Below are 27,050 nucleotides of genomic sequence, written 5' to 3' on the forward strand. Positions count from 1 at the left end.
CAGTTTTGAATATAATTCTACAGTGTAAATTGTGCTATCTGCTACTTTGTAGCCACATAATACACTCCCTGAGAATTGGCGGCTTATTAGATAAATCACCTTAGTTGGTGTGGATTTGAACTTCAGAAGCCTCCTCATGCTCTCCTCACCTGTTGTTGCGTCCTGGCCTGAAGGGTCCTCATGGCTGGTGGGTCTCTCTGGCTAGATCATGCGAGGCTGGAAGGACTGGGAGGCCATGCTTTGTTCTGGAGCTTTAGTATCTTAATGAGCCTGCAAGCTTGGCGCTGTCTGAGTGTGTTGTTACTGTTAGCACTTGCAGAAGGACTTTCATTAGGAAGCTCTTGTTTCAGTGTCTCAGAGAAACTGCCCATTAGGGAAGATCTCTCAGCAGCATGGCCAGCAAGAAAGGGAAGGAGCAGAGCTTTTAGCTGGGAGCATCCAAGGGGTTTTGTATCAGGAGTCTTGGTTCTAAAGATTTGCTTCGAAAATTAATTGGAGCAGATACATCTCAAGGGAGGGGAAAAGCAAGATTTGTAGAGCAAGGAGGGTACTTGTCCTCACAAGGAGCGGGCTCTTCATCCTGCAGCTGAATCAATACGGCACTAATTATTTCTGGTTATCCTTTATGGGTTTGTAAGACATTTCTTTTGTTCTGTGTAATAAAAAACCCATTGTTTGATCAGTGACTGACTAATTATGATAAGTAATTTGAAACATTCTTGATGAAACTTGTCTGTTAATTAACATCAACAGCACATGGAAACTACCAGGACAACAAAGGCTCTGAGCATGCGCTGTTCCTGGAGTTGATGGGATCTCTCTGGCATGCCCAATAAATCGCAATGCCAATGGTTAAAAAAATAACAAACAGGCGGAAAGTTCTGATTCACCGCCGGGCAAGGGTTGCTGTAAAGTTGCACAGAAGAGAATTGGAATATTACAAGGGCGGGGGTGAGAACCAAGTGTCAGCAGGCCTGATGGCTCAAAGGAAGGAGACTTCATCCTTTTGTTTTTTGGGTTAATTCCTAAACGCATTTGTACCCGGAAGACACCATTGGTGAATCAGTACAATGATGCGATGTCGTGGTTGGGGGTGATTGGTTAACACCTGGCTCTTTTGATGACTGTCACTTTTATCAACTCAGTGGCTTTTCTTTTATGCTTTTTAGATTTCTACCCGGACAAGGCCTGGTACTATACCCACAGATAGGAGACAAATTGGATATTATTTGCCCCAAGGTGGACTCTAAAACTGTTGGCCAGTATGAATATTATAAAGTTTATATGGTTGATAAAGACCAAGCAGACAGATGCACTATTAAGAAGGAGAATACCCCCCTGCTCAACTGTGCCAGACCAGACCAAGATGTGAAATTCACCATCAAGTTTCAAGAATTCAGCCCTAACCTCTGGGGTCTAGAGTTTCAGAAGAACAAAGATTACTACATCATATGTAAGTATAGTTCTCTGTCTTCATTTTGTAGATGTTAGAATAAGCTAACTAGGTTTGTATTCATTTCTGTTTTCTTTAAATTACCATGGTAAATAATTTGTTGAGAAGCTTTGTTCATTTTTTACAAAAATAATTGAAAATCGGGACCCTGTAGTAACAGTATTAAGTAACTATAAATACTCAGCAGGGGTGAACCTGCCAGGATTCTTATGGTGTTAAAATAAGTAGACTGTATGCAGGGCCTCAGCATCTCCACTAACAAAACCATCCTTAAGGACCTTTGGTGAGGTTTTGATAGGTAAATCTGTGTAATGCTTTTTCTCTCTGTCCATCCATCCATCCATCCACTCATCCGTTTAGTGTGCATTCTGTTCTAAGAACTGTGCTTCAGAGCCAGGACTCAGTAGAGCAAAGGATAACATTCACCAAAGTATCAGTCTAGATGGGGGAGTGGGGGGAGCTCAGAGCCCAGAAGCATGGGGCCTACAGACAAGTGCTGGTCCGGGTGGTCACGCTGCACCCTGATTGAAAAGAGGCGAGCATAGTGTGCTGCCTGAACACCACCACCGTGTCTGTCACAGTAATGCGGCCTTCCTTCAGAGCAGAGAAGAGCTATCCACTGAGGTACATCGGAAGTGCACTTGTGAGCTAAGCCCACTGTGACACACGCCTGTTGCACACACATGAAAGCTAGCTCCAGGCAGGCGTGTCCCCGGTGTCATGGGTCTTGGTACAGTGAAGTCTGGTATACAGAGACAGCTGCTCACGTGATTCCAACAATGGCTTCTGGTTAGTTTGTCTGGTTTAAAGGGGTACCCTTTGTGGGCTTTGTTGTTGTTTTAAATTGTAGTGTTTAGGACGAAACCCGTGACACATGTAGGTGGGTGTTGGACCACTGAGCTACGTCCCCAGCCTTCGGGACACACTCTTCAGTCTCCCCCAACTTCAGCTCCTCATGGCGCAGTTGGCCACTGGCTCTCTCCGGTTACATCCTGCTCTGTACACTACGGAAGCAACAACTTACTGTACATTCATCTAGTGTTCCTTGGTGTGTGTTTTTTACATTAGTAATTAAAGCAAAGGTGGTCACGGGCATTAATTATCTTGTCGGTTGCTTCAGATGCCACAGAGACTCAGAACAGAGTCTTTGAAGCTAACATGATATGTAGAGAATAGATTTCTAAGAGTAACAGAAAAGGACAAAGTGGGAAGTTAGATAGTTAATGGAATAATTACCATAAAATGGAAATAAAAGCATTCTAAGATGGAGCAGGGCAGACGGGGTGGTAAGACAATAGGGCCATCTTTGAAGATATGAAGTAGTTACAAGGTCAAAATAATGGCGGCTAAGCGTTTGGGAATACACACATCTGAAGAAAGACTTACTGGATGCCATGAGCTAGCATGACTTTTGTAGTGATGAACCTGTCCTCTTCGGAAGGCTACTGCTCCAGATGAATGGAAAAAGAAAGGCTCAAAGAGATCAGCTGTTCCCAAGAAGGGAGATGCCCAACCCTGAAACTGAATGCTGCCAAAGGAAACCTAGGGTTCCCACATTGGGTTAGGGGTACCCGTAGGCCTGCATAGCTTCCTCCGTGACCATAAGCTTAGACTGCAGAAAGATGCTGTTGAAAATCCCAGCCTCCTACCTAGGGCAAGTGGGAGCCTGGTAAACACGTTAAAGGTTTAACCTTTCATTTGAAATAATATACGCAAAGCGCAGGGAAATGAGTGGTTTACCAGCATGCCGTAGCACACCGCAGTCAGCCTGTCATCACCGCGCCGCAGCAGCGTGGGCGAGGTTGGTTTGGACTTGCACACACAGTTTAATCTGTAGTTAAAGTAGCAATCTGCCCAATAATGGCAATCTGTTTGTTTGTTTGTTTGTTTGTTTTTGGAGAACTCATTAGGCCACGTTAACAGGATTTGAATATGCGTCTCACTACTCTGGCCCTCAGAGCTGTCCTTAAGAGTTAGGACTTGCCGTGTCAGAACATAGGGTGGCTTGTAATTCTAGATGCTCTCAGCCTGAAAGCCAGTCCGCTCTACACACAGATTCTTCTATACGTTCAATAACTAGAAACCATCTTTAAAGAGCCTTGGCTGTTCTGTTGCAAGCAGTGAGGTATTGTGGGAATGCTGCTTCTGACACGGTATCTCTAGGCCTGCGAGTGGCTCGGGACCTTTCTAGGAAGCCCAGTGCTTCTTGCTGCAAAGTCAAAAGGCTTCCCTACATCACAGGCAGAAGAGCACATTCAGATAGATATCAACATGCAGAAGCCTGGTCCTCACCCGCCCCAAAGCACTGTCCACTGCCTTACAAGTTCCCTTGAAAGGAGGGGAAAGGTAAGATCAAAGGTTAGAATAGCACCAAAACAGCTAAGGAACTTGGGAAAGTCAGCAATTTTCCTATCAAACAGATGTGTGCAGGACACACACACACACACACACACACACACACAATCGCAGTCACATTTCTTCTTTTTTCAGAGGAAAGTGTGTAGATGTCATCTTTATACTGGAACATTCATGAATGTTCTAGTATAAAGATGCCGGGTAGCACGATAGGGAATGCTCAGGTCCACAAGTGTACTTTTAATACTACAAAGGGTTGGTTCACTTTGAGATAGCAAATAATGACAGTGTTTGAGTTGCTGACTCCAAGTCAGCGTCTGGTTGGCCAGCGATTTCACCTCACGCAGTGTCAGGAGCATGAAATGTTGGTTTCCATCCTGGGGGGAGGGGCATGCCCCAGTGGGGACATGCACATGGCTCTGCCGATGTCAGCTGTCTCCCCAGAGTCCAGAGCCTTCCATCTTATGTCTGTTGCCTGAGCTTAATGGGGAAGTCACTTTCATTTCCTTCTCTACAACACTCTTTTATCGCTGTTGTCCAAACTGAAGGTCAGACTTACAGACCCTCTGCGGGGTCACCGATACTTCCCAGCTAAAGCCAGCACAGACTGGTCCCAGCTTTTTAACAAGGGTTTTTCATTTGATTTGTAATGCTAAATAACTTAAATTCACTGCATCTTTGGGTTTTATAGTAAACACTGAGGTTTGGTTGGGATATGTTTTATACCCACCACATCTCCACTGAATTCCCTTAAGAAGAGACACTGTGGAATGATAAGACCCCTCATTAATCCTCCTGCATGGTGATTGTTTGCTTTGACATGTGGCAGAATGGTATACATGGGGTTTCTTCATGTTTAGAATTGACTTTTCAAGCGGCCTCTTTCAGGAATTAGCCTTGGGCTTAATTTGCATAATCAGCTTCTCTAATCCCAAGTGATGCAGAGATGGGACGTTGTGACCGAGCAGTCTGAAAATGCCCCTGCTCTTCGTTACATCGAGATCCTTAAGGACCTTAAAGAACGGAGCTAGGTCTTACTATTAACAGAGCTGGCAGTTATTTTTATTGTGTCTCTTCATTTAATTGTTTATGAAATAATGACACCTGATTTTACCCATTTACCAAAGAAGTTGACTGTTGGCTATCTTCTTATAAACAAGCTGTCCAGTCTACGTTAGGAAAGAGTCCATTCTGAGTGCCCAACCCTCATCTCTGCCCACACATCTCAGGGCTAACTGAGGCAGCAAGCTCCTTGTGTAGGCCTTGAAACTGTCCTGAGGCAGGTGCTGAGGGCTGGTGCCCAAGCTGAGAGGAAACCTTGCAAACTCTACACAGAATGACTATGTGAGCGAGGTTGGAAGCTAGGGAATCCTATTCTTACAACTACGGTGCCCAGGGGCCACCACAGGGCTGCTGACAGACTTCCCGCTGCCCCCTGCCATTGCTTTTCAATATTGTTTTATTGTATAGCCATAAACAATAGTCATAGTCTTTTAGCATTCTCTAGAAGTTACCATTTCTAAGGATCATTTGATTGTTCCTGAGTTTAGGGAGAGCCTACCTGAAACCAGCTCTCCATCCAGCCTGCCTTGATGAGCCATCCAATCTGGGGGAGCCTCTGTTTCTTAGACTTCTTTAATGGGAGTGTGCAAAACTGGAAGGCCCCACATACACTGTTGAAATTATTTTAAGCATACATTCCACTTTAGAGCAAAAGATAAATAAAAATTACAAAATAAAGAGAAATTATGAGGATGTTATGACCATGGGGTCTGAAAATTCCCCTGTTCTTCATTTGCACAAACAAAAACCAGGTAATATTAAAGAACCAAAACAATAGTTTGCTCCTTATTTTGATTGAACATGTGCTACATTTTTTTTCTGGCTTTGATTTGCTCATTTTGGGTGATGAGTGGGCAAGTTACACTAAACGTGTCCTAGGTGTCCTGTACTGTCTCTCTGGGGAAGCACTCAAGCCAGAGCAGCTTTCAGATGCCCCTTGACACGAAGATAGCTTGTAGAATATGTAAGAACACATGACAGCCGTAAAGAGATTATGGAGTTTATTTAATGGGTTATCTATGTGTGGTTGTACAGCAGCCGCACACCCCCTTCATTAGATACCAGATAGCTTTAGTGATACAGAAACTGCATCCTGCCTTACTGTCCCCTGCCTAGTTGGCAAACATTTGTGTTTGATTCCTTCATTGCACCCAGTTGCTGAGTTCAGGCCTTCAAACACATTTTCTCCATAGCTGTTCTTTTTGTGATGGAATGTTGCCAGAGACTATACAGTAGAAGGCACAGAGTATACACCACACTTAGAAACACAGGTTGGCATGGGAGCTGTGAGTCTTGAGTCTGGCCATCCTGGGCTTCGTGTGCCAATAGACAAGTAACTCAAGCTGCCTTTCTGCCTCGGTCTTCTCTTCCTTAGAACGGACATCATGAGAACACTTCTCATGGAGTAGATGTGAGTTCCCATGAGGAAAAATATGGTGTTCGTGTGTGGCCACCAACCAAGCACAAGTTAACATTGGAACAGGGAGAATGTGAGAAGCTGGAGGTTGGAGGCAAAACTGGGGTCTGTGGCAAGATGGCCCACCTGGGAAGGATGGGTCCAGAAGAATCCTTGGTTCATAGCCTGGGTATAAACAAAACCACAGGGAGTTGCCGAAACCCAGCCGTCCTGGGCTGCTCTACTCATTAGATCTTGCCACTTTGTCTTCTTTGACTATCATTTAAGTCCTTTCTTTTGCTTGACCAAGAAGCATGCATTTGTGGGTGATTTGTTCTGGAATTGTCTGAACTTGCTAGCAGGTTCCATGACAGACCCTGAAGGCTCAGACAGGGAGGAGCCTGGACACACCTACAACTGTGGTCCTTACTTTCCAGTTCACCTGCCTCTCATGCACTCTGATCCCTAGCACACACAGATTTCTTCATCAGTCACCATGCTAGGGTTTCCTCATGGGCGCCATCTTTGGGAAGCCTCCCTCGGGGATCAGGAGGATCCATGCTGAATACAAGGTAAAAAAAAAAAAAAAAAAAAAAAAAAAAAGGTTAGCTTTGCTCCTGCCTATCTTGGGACTGCACTGAGACACTCGGGGTTCCTGAGTCTAGCAGAGTCATGGCCACCTGGATGCTAGCCGGGTGTCTGGAAGATGAGGCTACCAGTGGTGGGACTCTGATTAGTTACTGGCATCTCCTGGGAAATAGGGACAGCGGGTCTTGAGGACAGCGGGTCTCAGGGACAGCAGACAGTACCACCCCTGCTCTGAAAGTAGCCAGCAATAAGAAAACCGATTCGCAGAGTGAGAAGCAACAATTGAGGAAGAATAAACACCAACTATGCACAATAAGTAAGATGAGAGATAAAGGATTTAACACAGCTGAGAAGTTATCCAGGAATTATTCAGAATAAAGCTGTCTATTATTTCATAAAACTCATCCTTATATCTCTACCCTTGTATTTATAGCTTGTTAACGGTTCACACAGATATATAAATAATTGAACAATGCTGGAGACCTACTGCATAAAAGAGGACACGTTTCTTTCTTAACAGCTCTTAAATATTCATTGTGAAGATAAAATTTTAAAGCAAAATAAATACTTAAAAAAATAGCCAAGAGGCAGAGATAGACATTTTGGAGGGGGGAAAGATTACTTTGAGGAAAACTGATTTATATAGTTCTTAAGAGGCTCAGACTCATTCCTCCAGCTGTAACTGAGTCTAGTCATGCTTGATCCTCACGCCTGTCTCACTGTCAAGTCTAGCAGCACAGGAGATAGAGACATCTCATTGCTGTGAGGGGCCCAGACAGTGCTAGCGGCTTAGCACACTCTACATGTCAGGGGCCAAACCCAATGCTGGGCCTTCAAATCTTTAGGCCACCATTGTAGGTGTGTAACAATGGCTCCTGGGCCACGTGTGCACTGTAAAGAGAACATGCAGAGATGCGTGATGCATGAGCAATAGCAGCAAAGTGAGTATGCGTAGAAACTAATAGTGATGATAGTGTACAGATATGCAGAGCACACGCATGGCAGTCAGACACTGGAGCATGATGGAGAGTGAGTAGACGGGTGGGCACGGGGAGCGTGGATGTATAGATGGAGGATGGTGAGTGGGCAGATGCATGATGGATAAGTAGACAGGTGGATATGTGAGTGGTGGGTGAGACGGTGGGTGGGTGGTGGTGTATAGATGGATGGTGGGCGGATAGCAAGGTGGACTGATGGATGACTCCAGCCCTGGGCAAGAGCATAGTTGATCTCATTACAGAGGAACCAGGCTATGTGTTGCCGAATGGCAGCTCTGCTTTGAAAGTCACTTTGCATTAGTGAATTAACCCAGATTTTTCTGTTCCCACTGCACAAGTATGGAATGAAGTTGTTCTTTTATTGAAATAAACACGCAAGAAATTGCCCTGGATTCTTTAAGAAGAGAGCGTGTCCTGCATGGAGTCAGGCGCACATGTAGGGCAGATTTAAACACGGCACTTCCTCAGGGTTGCTGCTGGTCTCTCAGTGGCCAAATCGAATGATGCCATGACCGTCTGAACTGTTGCTGTCCCTCCCGAAGTGCGTTGTCCTAAGCTGCCAGCAGACACTAGTTCAGGCCCTGCACAAGCTGCTCGCTGCCGTAGCCGGGAACTCTACTCGGATGGATGTTTTTCACTTCCTGCTGCTCTTTCTGTAATTACTGGGTCATTAGTATCACTGTCTGCAATTAGTGACAGTCGAGTGAGCAAGAGGATTGTGGGATGTCCTTCCCTGTCCCCTCTGCCCATGAACCTTTTACTCCCACCCTTTCCCAGCTAGATATTTCCATATTGCCACAAAGATATTTTTCGAAGATGAAGACCGTTGAAAAGCCAGGGAGTAGAGAACGGCTTATGTGCTACAAATGGACCACGCACGGCTCGTGAGCTGCGTATTTTCATGAGCTGTTAGCGCTGTCCTGAAGAGGAAGTTTGCGTTTTAAAAACCTGGGGTTTAAGTTCCTACAGAATAGAGAATTATGTTCTATCTTTAGAACTATTATATCATTCTTTTTATAAAAATGTGACTTTAGTCCTTACTATTGAAATGGTCATCTGGCAGCCTATTTTTAAAACACAATTCTCTTAGTAGTTTTAGCTCATGTCAGTGGTGACTTCTCTGTAGAGGTAATTATTACTTTCCTGTTGACTATACTGTCCTCACTTTAATGACTCAATTGTAGCAATAACAAAACACCTAGACGTATATGAATAAGAAAAGTATGTTTTAAATGAAGTCACAGTAAAAATATCATTATTATTATTACTATTATTATTTTACCTAGCGAGAAATTCTGCCTGTATAAATCACCACAGAGTTATAATAAAATCTTAGACTAGAAAGCAACATTTCTCCTCAACAGAATTCTTTTAAAATCAAGAGAGTGACCTGGCAGAAGCAATATTTTGAGGAAAACCAGACAGCTTTATAACTGATCTCTCACATTTAAGCGTCTCTTGAATTAAAGCAAGACCAAAAGGTCTGCTTTCACTTTTCTAGGATAGTGTCAGGACTGAAATGCAGAGTCCAAAACCGAAACTTTTGATGATAGCAGTTCTGTGCAAATGCCTGCAATCCCAAAAGATCCCACAATCTGAAAGATTTCTGGCCCTGAGCATTGCAGATGGGCTTCTTTCTCACTTCTTAGCCCAGACTAGCCTGAAAGTCACTGTTGACTAGCTTAACCTCTAACTCGTGAGATCTAGCTATTTCTGCCTCCTGGGTGCTGGGATTAGAGGTGTGTGCCACCAAGCCTGGCCTGCAGCCTATTATTCTTGATGTGTCCTCTCATATATGTGCACACACACATACTCTCTCTCTCTGTAAGCATGTGGTGCACAGACATGCATGTGTCTGCCGTACTTCTGTTTCATTCTTTTGTGAGCCATTCACTTTTGAGGACTATTTATTGAAGGTCACTAACTCTTTGGGTCATCCAGGATGGTCACATACTTAATCACTGTATAGTTTTCAGTGGTTGAAAGGTTTTACAAGTTCGTGGTGCACTCCTATAATCCCAGCACTCAGGAAGGCAGAGGCAGGCAGATCTCTGTGAGTTCAAGGCCAGCCTGGTCTACAAAGTGAGTCAAGGACAGCCAAGGCTACACAGAGAAATCCTGTCTTGAAAAATTAAAAAGCTAAATAAATAAATATTTAAAAAGAAAGAGGAAGGAAGGAAGGCAGGCTTTTGAAGTGACCCATGATAAATTTTATGCTTCAGCTATGACATTCCTCATTAGATATTGTGGCTGTCCTCCCAGTGGATTGCTGTCTCTTGAGGTCCAAGCCTTGTTTACTATGCTGGCTCTTGCACACGCAACTCTATACAGTGTCCTTAGGCCTGAAAGTGGCCAACTAGCGGGTGCCATTAAAGTCTTCCCAGCACATATCCATATAAAGACAGCTTGCTAGAAGGCGTGTCCAAGTGGCTACATTTTTAAATACTTCTGTTTCTGAGCTATCAGTGAACTGTCCAATCTTAGTTCATATAGAATATTTGAGCTCAGAGAAAATAAAACACACAGAGAAAACCTTATCTGTTTATAACAGTCCATGGCTTCTGTCATTCTTTAATGCTGGGAGAGAAGATGGGATGTCTAAGTTGTGAGGGTTTGTTTAGTTTATTGTTGTTGGTTTTTCCCTAGATTGACTTGTTCCAAGTCATTCTGCCTAGTGCAGAAGCGAATTTATTGTATTATGTGGAAACTACTGGGGCAATTATTCTCTGTGCATGATTAGTTGCTTGGAGACTTTGAAATACAGTAACAGTACCGTAGTGTTAATGGGAGTGATCCTTTCTGTGACTTGGGCCCTTGTTCCGTTGGATGAGAAGCACACACGTCCTTCATCACTGCTGGTTTGTGGTGTTTGAGTACGGACAGTCCCCACCTACAAAGAGAGTTGGTCCAATGTGAGTGTCAGCCCAGCAAGGAGCCACGTTGGGTTAGTTCTTGTTGGTATTTGTTTTCTGTTCTGTTGAATCAATGTTTCTTCTTGAAAATGTTTTGCTGTGTGCTTTTGTTCCTTCATGAGTCAGCGTGGGGACTCTGCCATGGTGCTTTTGCTCAGGACGAGAAAGCTTGGCATTATGGGATGAGATGCTCTGAGTCAGGGGAGGTTGCACTCTTGCAGTTCAGCCAGTTTGCTGTGAGCTCCTTGGAAATCAAGGAGCTACATCCCACTCTTTCCCTCAGGAGCCTTTCTCTTCTTCTGAGTGCTTTGAACTGATACTTGTTTCAGCCATTTTCTCACTGTCCTTCTTAAAAACAAGCATTGATTTTTGGCTTTTCCTGGACATTATTATTTCTGTGTTTAGGACTTTTCTGCTTCTGTATCATGTCAGTTACCTTTGAGAATGGCCTTGCTAACCCAGGCATGAAAACACATTAACTTGGGCTCTAGAGATTGAATCCCATCTGTGCGGTGTATACTCAGAATCTGTATTGTATTTTTGGAATTTAAACTGATACCAGACTAAGTATCTGGGAAAGCTCTGAGCTCCCCAGCTCGCATGTTGATGTGAAATACCTATCTTGACCAGCATCCTTGTTTCCCAACTTTCGTGTCTCACTCTTTCTGTTTTTTCCTGTTGACACTCAGAGGTGCAGCTCTGGTGGGGGACACTGCAGTCTGGTTCTGTGTGTTGGAATGACTTTAAAGTCCCGTGTTTCTCTGGATGATGCTTATTCCATTTGCCAGTTCAGCCCCTGCTAGTTCTTCAGATGTCTGCGCTGCGCTTGGGGGGGAGGGGGTTGGGAGTCTCACCCAAGAAAGCAGAGTTTAGCATGGCCAGTCTATAATACATGGTGGGCAAAGGACAGTACAGATAGAATTTGGTGTTGGCAGAGATTCTTCTAAAATGCTGACTATTAGCTAATCAAAGACATTCCGTCAAGGTCAGCCACACACAGGGACAGAGCTTCTATGATTTTCCTGACCCTGTATACTTATCATGTGTCTCTTTGGTGAACTTGCTTTGATTAATTGATACATTTACTTTCAAAGTCCGCCAATCTACAAGTCCCACGTGGTCATTTAGAGTAGCTTGACCTATCCTCCATGGTGTGGCTACATAGTGTAGGCAATCATCCACTAATTTGTTCATAGGACCCAAAGATGTGTCCTTTGCGGGAATGGTACTGAATCTTCGGATGCTTGGCTGCTCTCTCCCCCAGTCTCTTTGGGAACGAGGCCCACTTGTGGACTCTTCCACCCTCCACCTGAGGGCCCCAGTCTGAACTCACTGGCCTCTGTAGCCACCTGTTACATGGTGCTGGAACAGAACGGCTACATCCACGAAGACACGTTCAATTTCAGTGTTCCTCACGATCGGATGGTCCGAGAATCAGGGATCTTCAGCGTTGTCTGTTCCCACCTGTAGCTCTCTCTGCGCTCATACAGCTAGCACCACTGCCCCGTAAGAGCTGCAGGTCCTTCGAAGCTCAAGCGTCTCAAACGGTGTATTTGCTTTGTTGTTTGTTCTAAGACGGAGTCTTCCCATGTTTCCTGCACTGGCTTCCACCCCTCGGTCCTCGTCTTAGACTTCTGAAGTCTAGGACTGCAGACATGGATACCACATCCCGGTCAGGATGCTTTTCTGCTGAGCAGTGGCCTTTGCTCACAGCGGAGGGGACAGGACAGTGTAGTGGTGCTGAGTTAGGAGAGTTAGACCTGGGAAGGAAAAGCTTGTAAAAGCCAGTCGTAAAATGCCCTTGTGTCTTTATTAAGCCTGTCTCCCAACTGGATGGAGAAACTTTTCAAGTAATGTTTAATCTTACAAAGTCTATTTCCTCCCAGCTAGGCCAGGGGAGAACAATGTCTGGGAACTAAATAAAAGTTTAGGTATAACAGTGTTATTTTTCCTGTTTCTTGGTGATTCAATGCAAATTTATCCATCTGGTGACTCAATAATTGTGGCCACATTAGATAATGCTGGTAGAGTTATACAAAGAAAAACTAAGCATAATAGGTAACATTTATTTTTAAGTTAAAAATTCCCTGGGACATTCAAATGAATGATATAAATAGTTGCAAAACTATCTAATGAAATGGAAATAGATTTTATTTCCAAGTATTAGCAATTTCTTACTGTGTTTCAAAGTCAGTGCTGGGCCTGGTGAAGCTCCTGTGGTCTAGTTGATGTGGGGTGCCCAGGGAACCAGCATCCTGATCTTGGGAGGTGTCGCAGTAGTTCGGGGCCGGGAAGGAGGCGCAGTCACGATGCCGGGGGCCAGGTCCTGCAGGCTGAGAGTTATTTTACCTGCTGAGGACCTGCCAGAGGTCACATTTGCATCGGTCTCAGGCTCCCGTCTCACATAAGGCTTTTGTCTGCTCTGTTACACTCCTGGAGGTTTCTGTTGGGATGAACATCTGAAAATGGATTTTTCCCATGACGAGTCATCACACGCCAATCCTAGCTGTATCAGCGACTTCTGTTGAAGTGGCAACAGCAGCTTACAGGAGGAAGGGCCCCTCTGGCTTGCAGTCTAGGGGTACAGGCTGCTGTGGCGGCAGGGTCCCTTGTCACTGACAAGCAGTACGAAACTGCTTGCTTACATCTAGAGGATCAGGAAGCAGTTAAAGGGCCAGGCGGCTGCCGCCCTCATTTCGTCCTCACTCTGAGGGACTGCACCCCGGGTGCTAATACTCACCTGTGGGACAGGTCCTACCCCTCAGCGGTCTCCGTCTGGGAAGAGAATGTGACACACTCAAAGACACAAGAGTTACAAGTGCCCTGCAAGGTTCTTGATCCAAACAGTTGGCATTCAAAGTTGGATGTCGTGACACCTTCCATCATGGCCCTCGGAACATCAACAGTCTGCCCTTTGTACCCACAGCTGGTCCTGAGGTCTTCCCAGGCTCTTCCGAGTTCGAGGCTAACTTAAAAGGGAAGGCAGCTGAGTTTGCAGGGAGAAGAAAAACTTTCTGATCAGAAAGCTTTTTGGCCCAGTCCTTTCCGTCCTCCCCACCAGACTGACGCAGTATCCCACCACCTCCGTTTTTTTCTTTCGTTTTTTTGGTTAATCAAGGGGGAATAAAGTTTCAGCCTCTAAAGCTATGACGTGGTTTCCGTTTTCCACAACTCTATCTCCCTCCCACAGTTCTGTGGTCTCTGGATGCTAAAACACAGGTTGAAATTTAAGTTGAATTTCTTTAGAGATCTTTACACCTGTGGAGGTGGAGATCCTTTGAGGTAAAGCTGGGGAACTCAGCACAGTTCTGACTTAGAAGAGGCACTGACGTACGAATTAAAAATAAAATAAAAAAAAAAAAATATATATATATATATATATATATATGCTGCCCCCGTGTGCTCACAGTCCTGCTGGTGGGTTCAACAGTGGCCCTGCAACTACAGGTGCTTGCAGGCAGCAGAGTTTCCAGCCTGCCTTCTTTTTGATTCTTTTTTTTCTCAGTCTGAATCTTATTTTTCCCTTAAGGATCAAACCAAAGAGATCTGTAGTCCTCCCTGGCCGCTGTAGTCCTCCCTGGCTCCTGAAGTCATCCTTCCTGACCCCTGCTCAGCTTTCAGTTATCACTGTCCTTTGTCAGATGAGTGTTGAAACTTTCAGCAAGGAAAAAAAAAGTTGTTTACTTGGCTTTCAATAGGATGCACTTTAGCACAAAGTGCCTTATGCATTTGTGAGTCTAAAACTTGGTACTGTCCTCAAATTACCAAACTAAACATTTGATAAGTGATTTCACGAAGCATCACTTTCCTGTGTTTTTCTGTACGGAGACACCCTGATCCCTGAGAGATGAAGTGAACTCTAAGCAACCCCTGAAGACTCAGCATTGCCCGGCACCACTTTAGAAACAGTGCTGAGATGGCCCATGCCATGACCCTTAGGAGAGGGGCCTGGGGCTTAGCCACGTTTTTGCAGAAGGGAAAGAAGAGGAGGCAAATGCAAACAGTAACAACAAAGGCCCTTTTAGTTTTGCAGAAGTAGTCTCTCTCCATGATCATTTTGACTCCTCTGGCAAACATTTTCTCCACAGTCTATGAGTGGATACTGTTTAGCTTACTGCACCTCCCCAGTGAAGTTATTATGGCAACTATGACCTGTTTTCCCAGGAAAAACTCAAGTGTCAGCAACAGCAGAAGACTGAGATATGAGTATGAGAGCCCACATTAAGCACACTCTCAGATAAGCAGTGAGATATTTATACGCAGAAGAGGCAGCCTTTGTTTTTAGGGAAATAATGAGGGTAGAAGTTGCTAATTCGAGAACACAGAAGTAAATTTCTGCACAGTTTTTCAGATACCCAATGAGTGTGAACTTTTACTAGGAGGGTATTTAGAAGTTTTTGTGTGATGGTGTGCTTGGAAAAGAAAACAACCAGGTTGAAAGAAGTTGCCAGAACACCTGTCCCTTTTTCATTCTTTTCCGAGTATAGTGTTAGTAGACAGGACTTTGATAGTCAAAGAGAAGGTGATTGAAGTTACAGACACGTATATGAAACACTTCTGCTCCTTGCCCCTTGAACCCGAGGGGAAGCAGTGTCCGGCACATTCCATCCTCTCCTCCCACTCAGACTTGAACTCTAATTGAAAGCCTGCTCCTCATTACCCGGCCTGACAGCCCATCTCTTTGCAGCTTTAGTTGCAAAGCCATTTAGAGACTTAACTGGCCTAAGGACAAACAGCAATGTGTGTAGAGAGAACATGGCTGCTTTAAAAGACAGGAAAATGTTGGTAGAAGGGAGGTCTTTCCTCTGGCCCCTCACTGTTAAGGGAACAGGAACCCATTTGGCAAATGTGGGACTAGGTGGGCGCCCCCACCGGGCTGTATCCAAGTTGTCACAGGGCCCAGACGGGGGTGGGGGTGTGGGGGGTGTGTGTGCTAATCCTCTGTATATCTGGAGCGTTCACCAGCAGAAGGCTTGGCTGAAGAGGCTCACGGGGGTTGTGAGTAACACGTATTCGCTGGCATTTACACAGTTGTGGGAAGGCAGACTCGGAGGACCTGAGTTCTATCATGGTTCTTCAGCATATTTCAGTCTGCAGAGATGAGCAAGGGGGTACGAGAAGGCTCCCCTGCTGGTGTTTACAGAGCTTGGATGCTTGACAAGCGGAGCAGCAGGTTAGTTGTTCTTGAAGCAGGAAGTCTGGAGTGGAGGAAGCAGGTGTTGGGAGATGATTGCCGAGTTCTGAAATTACCGTGGTGGCTCTTTTGCACTTTCTGGCTTGGCCCCCTCTGAGTCTGTGGGCATGTTGGAGGACTGTTCCTTTCACCTGTAGAGTCACACTAAATCAGACGTGGATGGGAGGGCATGTTCAAGCACAGAAGCAGGTAGCCTACATGCAGCAACATTTCCAGGATCCATTTCTCTTTGTTTATTTTTCTATTTCTTTTTCGCTTTCAGCATCCCATACATTCAGAAAAGTTGTGACAAAGAGTGAATTCTTATTTTTCAAATTGTTTTCAGACATTTCATGTTCATGTAACCTTGGCCTATTGATTTCCTGATTTTTCTTTATTTTTTTGTTTTGTCCATTTTATTTTTAATCAGCTACATCAAATGGGTCTTTGGAGGGCCTGGATAACCAGGAGGGAGGGGTGTGCCAGACAAGAGCCATGAAGATCCTCATGAAAGTTGGACAAGGTAAAGACCATCTGCTGCTTTGTGACGCCACTGTGACCTGGTGTACCCCCAGCTAGCCTGGCACCAGGGGATGCTCGCTGTCACTCCTCTTTCCAGCTCTGAAGGCAGACCCCTCTCTGCACTTTGAACCGTTGGCAGAGTATCCCCCAAGGAGATACATTCAGCTTTTCTTACTGGAGATCCCTCTAAAAACTCAGGTCAGCGAGAAGGAGTATCCATGTGTTGCCACAGATCTGTGTGTTTCTCTTTACAATGCAGAACACCTCTTTGATTGAAAAAATCAAAGTATCCAGTGTGTAAACAGTGGCTCTGCGTCTTTGTTTCATTCCAAATCTGGACAACCAAAGAGCCTGTTTTCATGTAGTATAACCTATTGTGCAGAGAGAAAGAATTATTCCTCTAATTAGAAACCGGTGTAGTAGTCAATCAACTTGCTCAGTTAAATTGAAATGTCATCTGCATTGCTTTGACTGCCAAATGCAAGAATCCCTATAGTTTCCACAGATGGCCTCCCAATCTAAACCTCCGAAATAACTAGGATAACCGTTCTGATTAAAAAGGAAGATTATATTCTTGTACTTCACAGTGCTTTGCATAAAGAGTCTTATGTTCATTGCTATTCGTGCCTCTTGAGATATCTGTGCAACTCCTGAAGCTAGCTATTGTCAGATGTCTGTGCCATGATTAATCACTTGTTCTTCATATAGATGCAAGTTCTGCTGGATCAACCAGGCATAATGATCCAACAAGACGTCCAGAGCTAGAAGCTGGTACAAATGGGAGAAGTTCTACAACAAGCCCCTTTGTGAAACCAAATCCAGGTACAGCAGTGGTGTGTGTGTGTGTGTGTGTGTGTGTGTGTGTCCACGAGGTGCATTTTCTTGGAACCCTGAGAAGCCTGAGCCCTTCTGCCCTGGTGGGAGTCACTAGCAGGCATAGGTGCCTGTGATCTTTGCTCTCAGCAAGTCGGTGTTAACTCTGCCAATAAGACAGGCTAATTCCTTCCCATCAAAGTCTTACAGTCGCGATTGCGGAGCTCGCCAGATGTGTCAGTTACCAGTGATGCTCCACCAGATGCGTTTTCATTGGTGATGGCGCATCCTGCTCACTGTCGACACCGTCCCAAAGCTGGTGTTAATGTAGATATAATTTGTGCCTTAATCCCTGTCTAATTACACCTAATCCACGAAGAGCTTCACCAGTCCTCTTCTGAATCTTAGAAAATGCTGCCTAATGGCTCACTTTCCAGGTGGCTGTTCCTAATGCTCTTCACATTCTCTGTGTAAAATAAAATATTAAGGGGCCCACTGACCAAAGTACAGCACGCCAACATAAAACGGGTTCATTTTCTCAACAGTCCTGGTTCATTGATGTCCTTTCTGAGTAGCAGGCGCACACATCAGCACTTTTGTGTTAAGGATTCTTGTGCTAGTTTGGCGGTGTTGAGAATTTGGATCTATGGTAATATTCTGTCTCTTTCCAAGAGTCAAGAAAGGAAGCTTTTTCCCCCCCTCTTTCAATGACAAGATGTGTCAAATTCTTGTGACAAATTGATAAATGGATAGGGTAATGGTGCCAGGCAATTCTTTAGTGCTAACATTTGGGTTAGCAGTCTGTTCAGAGCCAGAGCGTCTGCTGCCTTCCAAATATATTTTAAGTGTAAATCAAATAATACAACCGAGTTAGGAGTTGAACCCTTTCCCAGGCCCCATCACTCCTTCCTCTCTGGCACATCTCTGCTGGTAGGCAGGGCTCTCTGCGGAAGGCAGGCGTTTAAGACGCACATGACACACGGTTTCTGAGTGAGGGAAGAGCAGGCCAGGACAAGGCTACTGGAGTGGCAGGTGCCTTTCTTCCTGCAGCTGCAAGTACAGAGGGAGGCCAGGGAGGCCCGGGGCTGGCCATCTCACCATTCTGCGGCAGGTGACACAGACGGAAGCGTTTGGGAATGGTGTGTGAGTGTTGGACCTTGAGGCTCTTTTATCTAGTCTGGTGAGCTCTGTCCAGTTCACCAGGTGGACTGAGCGCGGCCATGCTTAGTCATTGCACTTTGAGGGCCCTGCAAGCAACAGGGTAACTCCAGAACCCCAGTAACTGGCTCTCACTGCTCCTGCACAGGTTCCAGCACCGACGGCAACAGCGCGGGGCATTCCGGGAACAATCTCCTGGGTTCCGAAGTGGCCTTATTCGCAGGGATCGCATCAGGGTGCATCATCTTCATCGTCATCATCATCACTTTGGTGGTGCTGCTGCTCAAGTACCGCAGGAGGCACCGGAAACACTCGCCACAGCACACGGCCACGCTGTCGCTCAGCACGCTGGCCACGCCCAAGCGAGGTGGCAACAACAATGGCTCGGAGCCCAGTGACGTTATCATACCGCTAAGGACTGCAGACAGCGTCTTCTGCCCGCACTACGAGAAGGTCAGCGGGGACTACGGGCACCCGGTTTACATCGTGCAGGAGATGCCCCCACAGAGTCCTGCCAACATTTACTACAAGGTCTGAGGCCTGAGACCTGCGCCTCCCAAGGGAACTCGCGCCTTGTTGTAGGGCGCGCAGGGACTGCCTGAGCCTGGCTGCGGGGGCGGGACGCCTCCTGGAAGAGCCTGGGGCTGGACAGTTTTGTAGTCTGTAGCTTTTCGACCTTGGGGACCACAGACCCTCCCCGGAAGCTGGAAGACTGCTAGGAGATCCCCACTTGGACTGCCGCGTTCCCACGCGGACCTCCAAGCCATGCACCCAGCCACTCAGGCCCCTGCAGAGCCCAGGGAGGACACTGTAGGCTACGGACGGGCAGCAGCATCTGAGGAGAAGGCTGCGTGCCAGGCCGGCCTCTGTCTCCATGCTTCCTGCCGTGCGCACTGGACTTGTCACTCGGACCTCGGGCTCAGTAAGGTTTTCAAAGATCTCTAGTGTTTAGTGCTCACTCACCCCTCCTGTTGCCAGGGCTCGGCAGCACCTCCCCAGAGCCTCACTCCACAGCGCACCACTTAGTTAAGGGACGCTCGCCGCAGAGCCCCAGCTCCACCCTTTACACCAAGATCAAATTAGATGGGTATTAGGTACAGAACCCTGCTTGCCAGGAGGCTGGGGCAGCCGGGCAGTTTGGGAGGTATGGAGGAGCGAGGAGGTGCCGGCTGCCACCGGGTCTAGGCTGCTGCCCCTGGATACAGTGGGGAAGCAAGCCGGGAACAGTAGATGATAGTGCTTTGTGTTTTCTGAGAGGAGAGGGGCAGGCGGGAGACTGGGGAGACCGACTGGTGAGTGTGGGGAACCCTCACTACCACACAGCTATGCAGCAGGGAATCCAAGCCCCGATCCTGCCTGGGGAACAAAGGGGCCATTGTTGTGAAAGGACCAGCTAGAGCACAGAGGAGAGGACAGGCCTCTGGCGGGTACCGGGGCGGGACTGTTGAGGTACTGGCAATAAAAAGCGCAGCCCTAGAGCTGCGGGAGAGCCCGTCTGCTTTGGGAGATGTTTTAAGCAGACTCAGCTGCTATATTACCACGTTTTATTAAACACAGGGAAAACATTTAGGAGAATAGCAGAGAGCCAAAGCTGACCTAGAAGTTGACAAGCCAAAGGTCAAGCAGGCTGTAAGTCCATCACCACTGAGGTTATTGGAGAATTCTCATTAGGAAAGGTAGGTCAGAACCCCAGTCCCCGTAAGTGCCCCTCCCCCTCCCCGATTGAGCCTTACACTTTGGTTTTGGTTTATGGCCGCGCTGTCCGGGCATCGAGGCTGTCGCCCGGCTCCATGTCAAAGCAAAGCACATGTGGCCCACCTTTTAGAGTCCTTAAGATGGAAGTAAGTTATGATGTCCAAGGGAAGGAGGAAGATAGGACATATTTATAATAGGTGTATAGAACACAAGGGATATAAAATGAAAGATTTTTACTAATATATATTTTAAGATTACACACAATACACACCAGAAGATGTGGAATTCATTTGTTGTGGCTATTAATGTGATCCCAGCGCTCAGTGCTTTCAAAAGTAAAAGATTGGCTAGCTACGTCCCAGATGTCCCAATAATGAGGACAGCATCAGGAATGAGAGCAAATGGTGAAAATAACAAGGTCCCACGGCCATCACACAGAGCTTAGACTAGGAATGCCAGCCCCCAAACACCGGGAAATCAGTGTGACTGTGCCAGTTAGACAGTGACAAGATGTGCTGGCAGTTATTTTCTGTGTTGGGTGTTCCCTTGCCTTATGGGCTGAAGTGTTCTCTAGACTCCCGCAGGCCACACTGAGGGGTTACAGCTGAAAGTCAGGCTGTAGGTCCCTCCTCCTCTCCTGCCCCATCTCTGCCCTTCCAGAAGAATAAACAGGAAGCAGGAAGCCTACTATTTTTTTTAATGTGCTATGCAAAATAGACATCCTTAACAGAGTCCTGTTACTATGGTAACATTTTGCTTTCTGAATTAGGAGGAAAAAATTGTAACGACATCATTTGAAGGTTCTCAGACCTCCAGTGAGTTCCTGCAAAACTGAGTTGTCACAGAAATTATTCCCTACTCCCCAAACCTGAAAATGATGTTGGTTCAACATGTGTGTATGTGTGAGTGGGTGTGTGGTACATGTGTGTACATATATGTATAATATATATCTCCAATATATATTATATATATCTATATCATATTTCTGTGGAGGGTTGCCATGGCGATCAGCCACAGTACATATGTAATTCTCTCCATCACCCCAACCTCTCCTGCGCTTTCATACAAGATTTTCTTGTAAGCCATCAAAAGTTAACTCTAGGAAGGGGAGAGGGACGAGGAGGGGAGACTGGGAAACCATCTGATTTTAATGAAATCAAATGTCTGTGTCATCAGTTGGCTCCATTTTGGTTCTATGCTAAACTGTGAAAAATCAGATGAATTGATGAAGAGTTACCTGCAACCAATGGAGAAGTGTCCTGTGCGTCTGTTTGGTGTCTGGTGCAGAAAATGACAATCTACCAACTGTCCCCTTATTTGGAGTTGGTTCAGCTTTGGAAAGTTACTGTAAATGCCTTGCTTGTATTATCGTCCCTAGTCACCTGACTTCGGAGCTTACACCATCATGTTGAAGTGAAGATTCTGTAAATAGGTTCAGATCTTACTGTCTATGGATTCGGGGTGTTACAGTAGCCTTATTCACCTTTTTAATAAAAATACACATGAAAAACAAGACAGAAATGGCTTTTCTTACCCAGATTGTGTACATAGAGCAATGTTGGTTTTTTATAAAGTCTAAGCAAGATGTTTTGTATAAAATCTGAATTTTGCAATGTATTTAGCTACAGCCTGTTTAATGGCAGTGTCGTCCCCCTTTGCACTGTAATGAGGAAAAAATGGTATAAAAGGTTGCCAAATTGCTGCATATTTGTGCCGTAATTATGTACCATGAATATTTATTTAATTTCATTGTCCAGTTTGTAAGTAACACAGTATTATGCTTGAGTTATAAATATTTTTCTTTGTTTTATTTTAATAGCCTGTCATAGGTTTTTAATCTGCTTCAGTTCCACATGACAGTTAAGCCCCAGAAAATGAGATCCGAGCACTCACATTCCACGTCTGTTTCAAACTGAATTTGTTCTTTAAAAAAATAAAATAAAATATTTTTTTCCTATGGAAAAAGCGCCTTCAACGTATTTTCCTTTCCTTTTTATTTTTTTTTCTTTTCTTTCCTTTCATTTTCTGTTCTGTATTTTGATTTCCTCACTTTTATTATTTCCAAACTCAAAATTATGCAGAGATTTCTGCTCCTGGATCCTTTTATGCCTGTTTCTCAAGACAAGTCATGCTTGCATTGCAAGTAAAGCTTGATTAGAGCCCCGGCATCCCATGCAGGAAAGGCCTCTGGTTGCACATGTGTTGCACAGTGGGACGGGCCAGCCACACAGTGAACCCTGGGAAACAGAGGTAATGTTTTCTCTGACTTAATTGCAAATGGATTACGTTTTTATGTCAGCCAACCACTTTGGCAGGATAACCCCAAGATAACTGTGGAAGTCTAATGTTCTTCATGAAATTTTACCTCGAGGAAAACATGTGTTGTAAAAGTGGATTAAGGCAAGCCAGAGGCCAGCAATGAGATTAAAAATGTGAGTCTGGAGAGATGTCCCGCCAGGAATGTCCCTGCCATACAAACCTGAGATCTGATGCCCTGTACCTTGGTACCCACGTAAAAACAGATTGTGTTGGCCTGTAACAACCTGGGGAAAGACTGTGCAATCAGTTTAATGAGATAAATGATCCTCAGGTCCAGTGAGAGACCCTGTTTCAAAAACTAAAGGTGGTGAGTGGTGAAGGCAGCTGGGGCCAGCCTCTGGCTACATGGCCATCTACACAGTAAACACACACAGCTACACTTACAAGCACACATGACACATTCCTAACATGCTCCCCCACCTACCTGAGTATTTCCCAGGCTTATCGTGGGCTTTGGGATCTTAAGCTTTGCACTCCGTGAAAACTTTTTAAGCAGCAGGAGTCCAACCCACAGGGGCCAGCACCATTGCTAAAATCAGTTGATATCCAGCTCACTTCAGTTAATCCTTGGCCCAACGAAATGGCATAATTTGGTGAGGAATAAGAAAAGAAAAGGAAAGTTTCCCTGAGGCCAGTCAAGAAGCCAGAGGATTTCCCAGACCTGACTGCTGTGCTCCAGATCACAGCCACAGCAGGGGAAAAGCCCCAGGTTGTGAAAGCCCCTAAAGAGGTAGCAAAGAAAACCCAGTGTGGAACTAGTGAACCTTCAGGCTGGCCAGTCCTGGCAGCAGTGAATGCAAGGTGAATAAACGTTCTGGGTTACAGACCAGCAGAAAGCCCCCGGGGGCACATGGTCTTAGTCAATTCCTCCTGCCGCTCCTTAGTTGCAAGTTTCATGACAGCACTTCTCCAACTTCGCTCTCTCTGCCCATGTGGAGTCTCCACAATGTTGTTGCTCCCCCCTCCTTTTTTAATTCTAGTTATTTTAATGACTATTGAAGAGAAGATATATATTAATAAGTTGTAACATAACAATCATTCAAGTCAAAACTCCTAGAATAACTAAAACAAATGTGAGAATGATTGAAGAAAGCAACTTTAAGAATGTGATGAACTTCATGCCCGTTTCATTCTTGACACTGAGAAGGGAATATCTCAGATTATTTTCAAATTTTTAAAACAGAAATAAATTTTATAATGTGTTCAGTCTTCGCTTCTAAACAGTTGAATCGAGTGACAATTTATTGTCTTTTTTTCACATTGAGTTAGCCAGGTCAGTGAAGAGAGGAGTCTGCGAGCTTCTCTTTTATGCTGGAGAGAAGGCTGTGCTCTGAGGAGCCTCCTACAGAATGGTATAGGCCAGTGTTCTTTGCCCTGTCTGAAAACCCCAGCTACCTCCCAGCCTGCGGCTGCTCTCAGAGTAGCTATCACCATTATCAACTCTTTCTTTCTCTCTTTTTTTTTTAAACCTGAGATTCTCATTCAAACACTGGTGAGGTTTTCAATGAAAAGGACAAAGGTTCTTGAGAAAATGCTGGTCAGCTCTGTCAGATTCCAGAGCCAGCTGAAAGAGTTAGCAACAGAAAAAAATAATAATTCATAATAATAATAACAGTAATAAAATTCAGAGTGGTCACTTCAGCCATGTGAAAAAAAAATGGACAACTGCCTGACTTCTTGGTTGAGTTATCAAAAAGGTATTCAGGTGGCTCACAAGAGACAAAGCTTGCCCCATCAGCACAAAACTTAATGTGTGGAAATGCTCTGCCTCTAAGCTGCATCTCCATGCCTTGGGACCTTCTTCAACACACTTGTTTGGTGAAGGGTGCTTTGTGAGCCTCAGGGTGTGGTAGGTTCACTTCTACCATGATCCATCTCCCCCTCGTAGACCTGAGCTTAATTAACTCTGTTTCTTCTCATGATGGTATCCAAAATACACCCTTTACCTGCTCTGTGATTTGTACTTCCGGTTTGCAGTCTGCGACAGAGAACAGTATCACTGACAATTTAGTCAATGCCAGAGCTGTTATTGGCTGCCTAAGCACCACTCACTCTTAATAAAGAGATTAGAAGGTCTGGATATATGTGTGTGTTTATTGTTAGAGGCATGAGAGCTCTGTTTTTGTTTTGCTTTGTTTTTCTAAGTCCCAGAATAGTCAAGGAGATAGATGTCTTCAAAGAAAATTGCTTCGAACCAACTGGGATCTTTAAACTCTACAAAATTCTCTTCAGGCCTGTCATTTCTACACAGTGGCTTTACCAGGCAACACCATTAAAGGAAGTTAAGGAGCTGGAATTACTGTGTAACTCTAGGGTCCATGGAGTGGACAAAGAAGGATGGAGGGAAGGACTTCCAGCTCTTCCATGGGTCTGCCCTGTCTGGGTCCCCAGGTAAGTTGTTTGCTCTTTTAGGTGTTCAGCTGTTAATCTGTGAGACGGCTCAGCGGGGAACAGCGCACTTGCCAAGACTGAGGGCCTGAATTTGATCCCCAGAACCCACAAGGTGGGAGGAGAGAACTCACTCCTACAGGTTTCTCCTGACCTCCACACACACATGCAGTGCAAGCGTGAGCACACACACACATCATAATAATAGTAATGCTTTACAACGATGTGAGATGCCTGACCATTACCTCACATTTCTCTGATTTACATAATCCTTCGAGGAAGCCTGGCTTGACACTGGAGAGGGAAAACTTTCCGAGGCTGGACCCCAGTCATGTCTGAAGCCCTGTCATGTGACCCGGGCTATGGCTGCTCTTACACTGAGGCTGACTGCCTCTGTCATGTGCTTTTTCGTGCCCACACTGAGACTGTCTAGGGTACACCCTAACTCGAGGGGTAGTTGATGAAACAATAAAAACAAAGCAGCGCTTTTAGCGCACAGGTAGAAACAGGTTAGCGGAGAGCACTTGGCTCATCCTCAGATGAATACCTGTCAGCTGTCCCAGGACGCTGCAAATTAACCCACCCACGTGGTGGACCTTTGCTTATCTCCAAGTCTAGGAGCCTGTGCATGGTGATCGCTCCCCCCCCTCTCTCTCTCATACCAATCTGTTCACTTACACAACATGCATTCATTATCCCTTATTATATGCTCAGCAGTGTGCAGAATACTGGCTATGCAACATGAAGACAGGCATCCTCCTCTTAGGCAATTCATAGTTCAGTCAGCAGTTCAGAAACTTCCATGAATAACAATCAGGCATCTGAGATGCTGGTAAGAAAGGAAATGAGAAGGCTGGTAACCACTGTGTTTACATTCCTTCAGCATCCTTTAAAAAATGAATTTGTCTATTAGTGCTCTCCTTGCCATCCATCCCTTCCTTCTCTGTCTGTGGCTGGATTTCCTTCCTTTTAAATCTTTCATTACATGTATGCCAACTGACTGTTAGTATGCCTAATTTAGTCCAGCTGTTCTGTTCTTTCAAACGTCTTAGGAGTATGCCTTAAGAGCCTGCCTCTGGCCTTAAAGGGCAAATAAGAAAGTTTGCAGTTGATTTCCAGCCTATGATAAATGTGGATCTGAATGTGGAAGAGTGTTTCTTGGCTACACTTGGGGTTTTCTTGGTTCTGAGGAAAGAGCTACAGAGTGTTCTGTCTGCTACCGATAGTACCAAGCTCAAAAGAGTGAGAAAGAGAGAGAATAAATAAATGAATAGATGGACGGATGCTTAGATATATTGAGGGATGATAGACAGACAGGCAGACAGACCTGGGATGTGTCTTTGCAGCCAGGTGACTAGGCACCTCCTACTAAGCCCCTCCCTGTGATACCTCCCACCTGGTAGGCAGAGCTGGAGAGACCAGGATTACCTACCAACTCCTAAAATAGAAACAGTACAGATAAAATAATGGCTGTGTTCATTACACCTTCAGTCATACACAGACTGCTCAGTGTGAGGAAAAGACAAGGACAAGCCATTTTCCAGGGGCTCAGGATGCTTATTATAGTTATTATACAGTGAATTTATGCAGTGAATATATGGTGACTTTGTATAGACTGTTTCCTGTTTGGGGAGAAGGCCTGACCACCACCTCCAAGGAGGAAGGTACACCCAACTCTGTATGACACACCTCCCTGATGCTTTGATTTATCCATCTCTTGCACCGTACTTCAGGGTCTCCCCATAGGACTTGCTGAAAGAGAGGGAGACATTAAGAGCCTGTGTAAAACACGGTGAACACGCTCATAATTGCTCTAGCCCCGATCATTATCGAATGGGAGTGACCGCTGTTCCCTGGAGGATCTTCTGGGAAAGCAATAGACAGAAACATACTTTGGCCTTGACTCACCTACCTCCTCAAAGACCCAGAGAGAGTGGATAAGTCACTTGACTTTTCACTGCAAAGTTTTACAGACTCACTTTAGCTCTAAGAACAGATTCTAGAAAAACAAATATTTGAAAGATGACTATCGAATTGTTTAAGTGACACCACCAGCAATTCAGATATGGTGGTGATGATGGTGATGATGATTGGTGGTGGTGACGGTGGGGGTGATGGTGGTGACGGTGGTGGGGATGGTGGTGAGGATGGTGGTGATGGTGGTGGCGGTTGTGGTGGGGATGGTGGGGATGGTGGTGGCGGTTGTGGTGGGGATGGT

The 27,050-nt window shown here is 45.4% G+C and overlaps 1 protein-coding gene and 1 pseudogene across 1 annotated transcript in view; both read left to right on the top strand.

Moving 5' to 3' along the window:
- Efnb2 (ephrin B2) overlaps positions 1–22,100 on the top strand; it is a 42,281-nt gene extending 20,181 nt beyond the window's left edge. Inside the window, exons 2-5 of the mRNA XM_055608479.1 lie at positions 1,170–1,453; positions 16,368–16,460; positions 17,168–17,281; positions 18,579–22,100. Coding sequence (XP_055464454.1) covers positions 1,170–1,453; positions 16,368–16,460; positions 17,168–17,281; positions 18,579–18,967 — 880 coding nt within the window. The 3' untranslated portion in view covers positions 18,968–22,100. The remainder of the gene's footprint in view (positions 1–1,169; positions 1,454–16,367; positions 16,461–17,167; positions 17,282–18,578) is intronic.
- Positions 22,101–24,762: 2,662 nt separating this feature from the next.
- LOC129677824 (glyceraldehyde-3-phosphate dehydrogenase-like) overlaps positions 24,763–27,050 on the top strand; it is a 60,883-nt pseudogene continuing 58,595 nt past the window's right edge.

The sequence above is a fragment of the Psammomys obesus genome, unplaced genomic scaffold (assembly GCF_907164565.1).
Source record: "Psammomys obesus unplaced genomic scaffold, mPsaObe1.curated_primary_1811, whole genome shotgun sequence".
In the NCBI taxonomy this organism is placed as follows: Eukaryota; Metazoa; Chordata; class Mammalia; order Rodentia; family Muridae; genus Psammomys; species Psammomys obesus.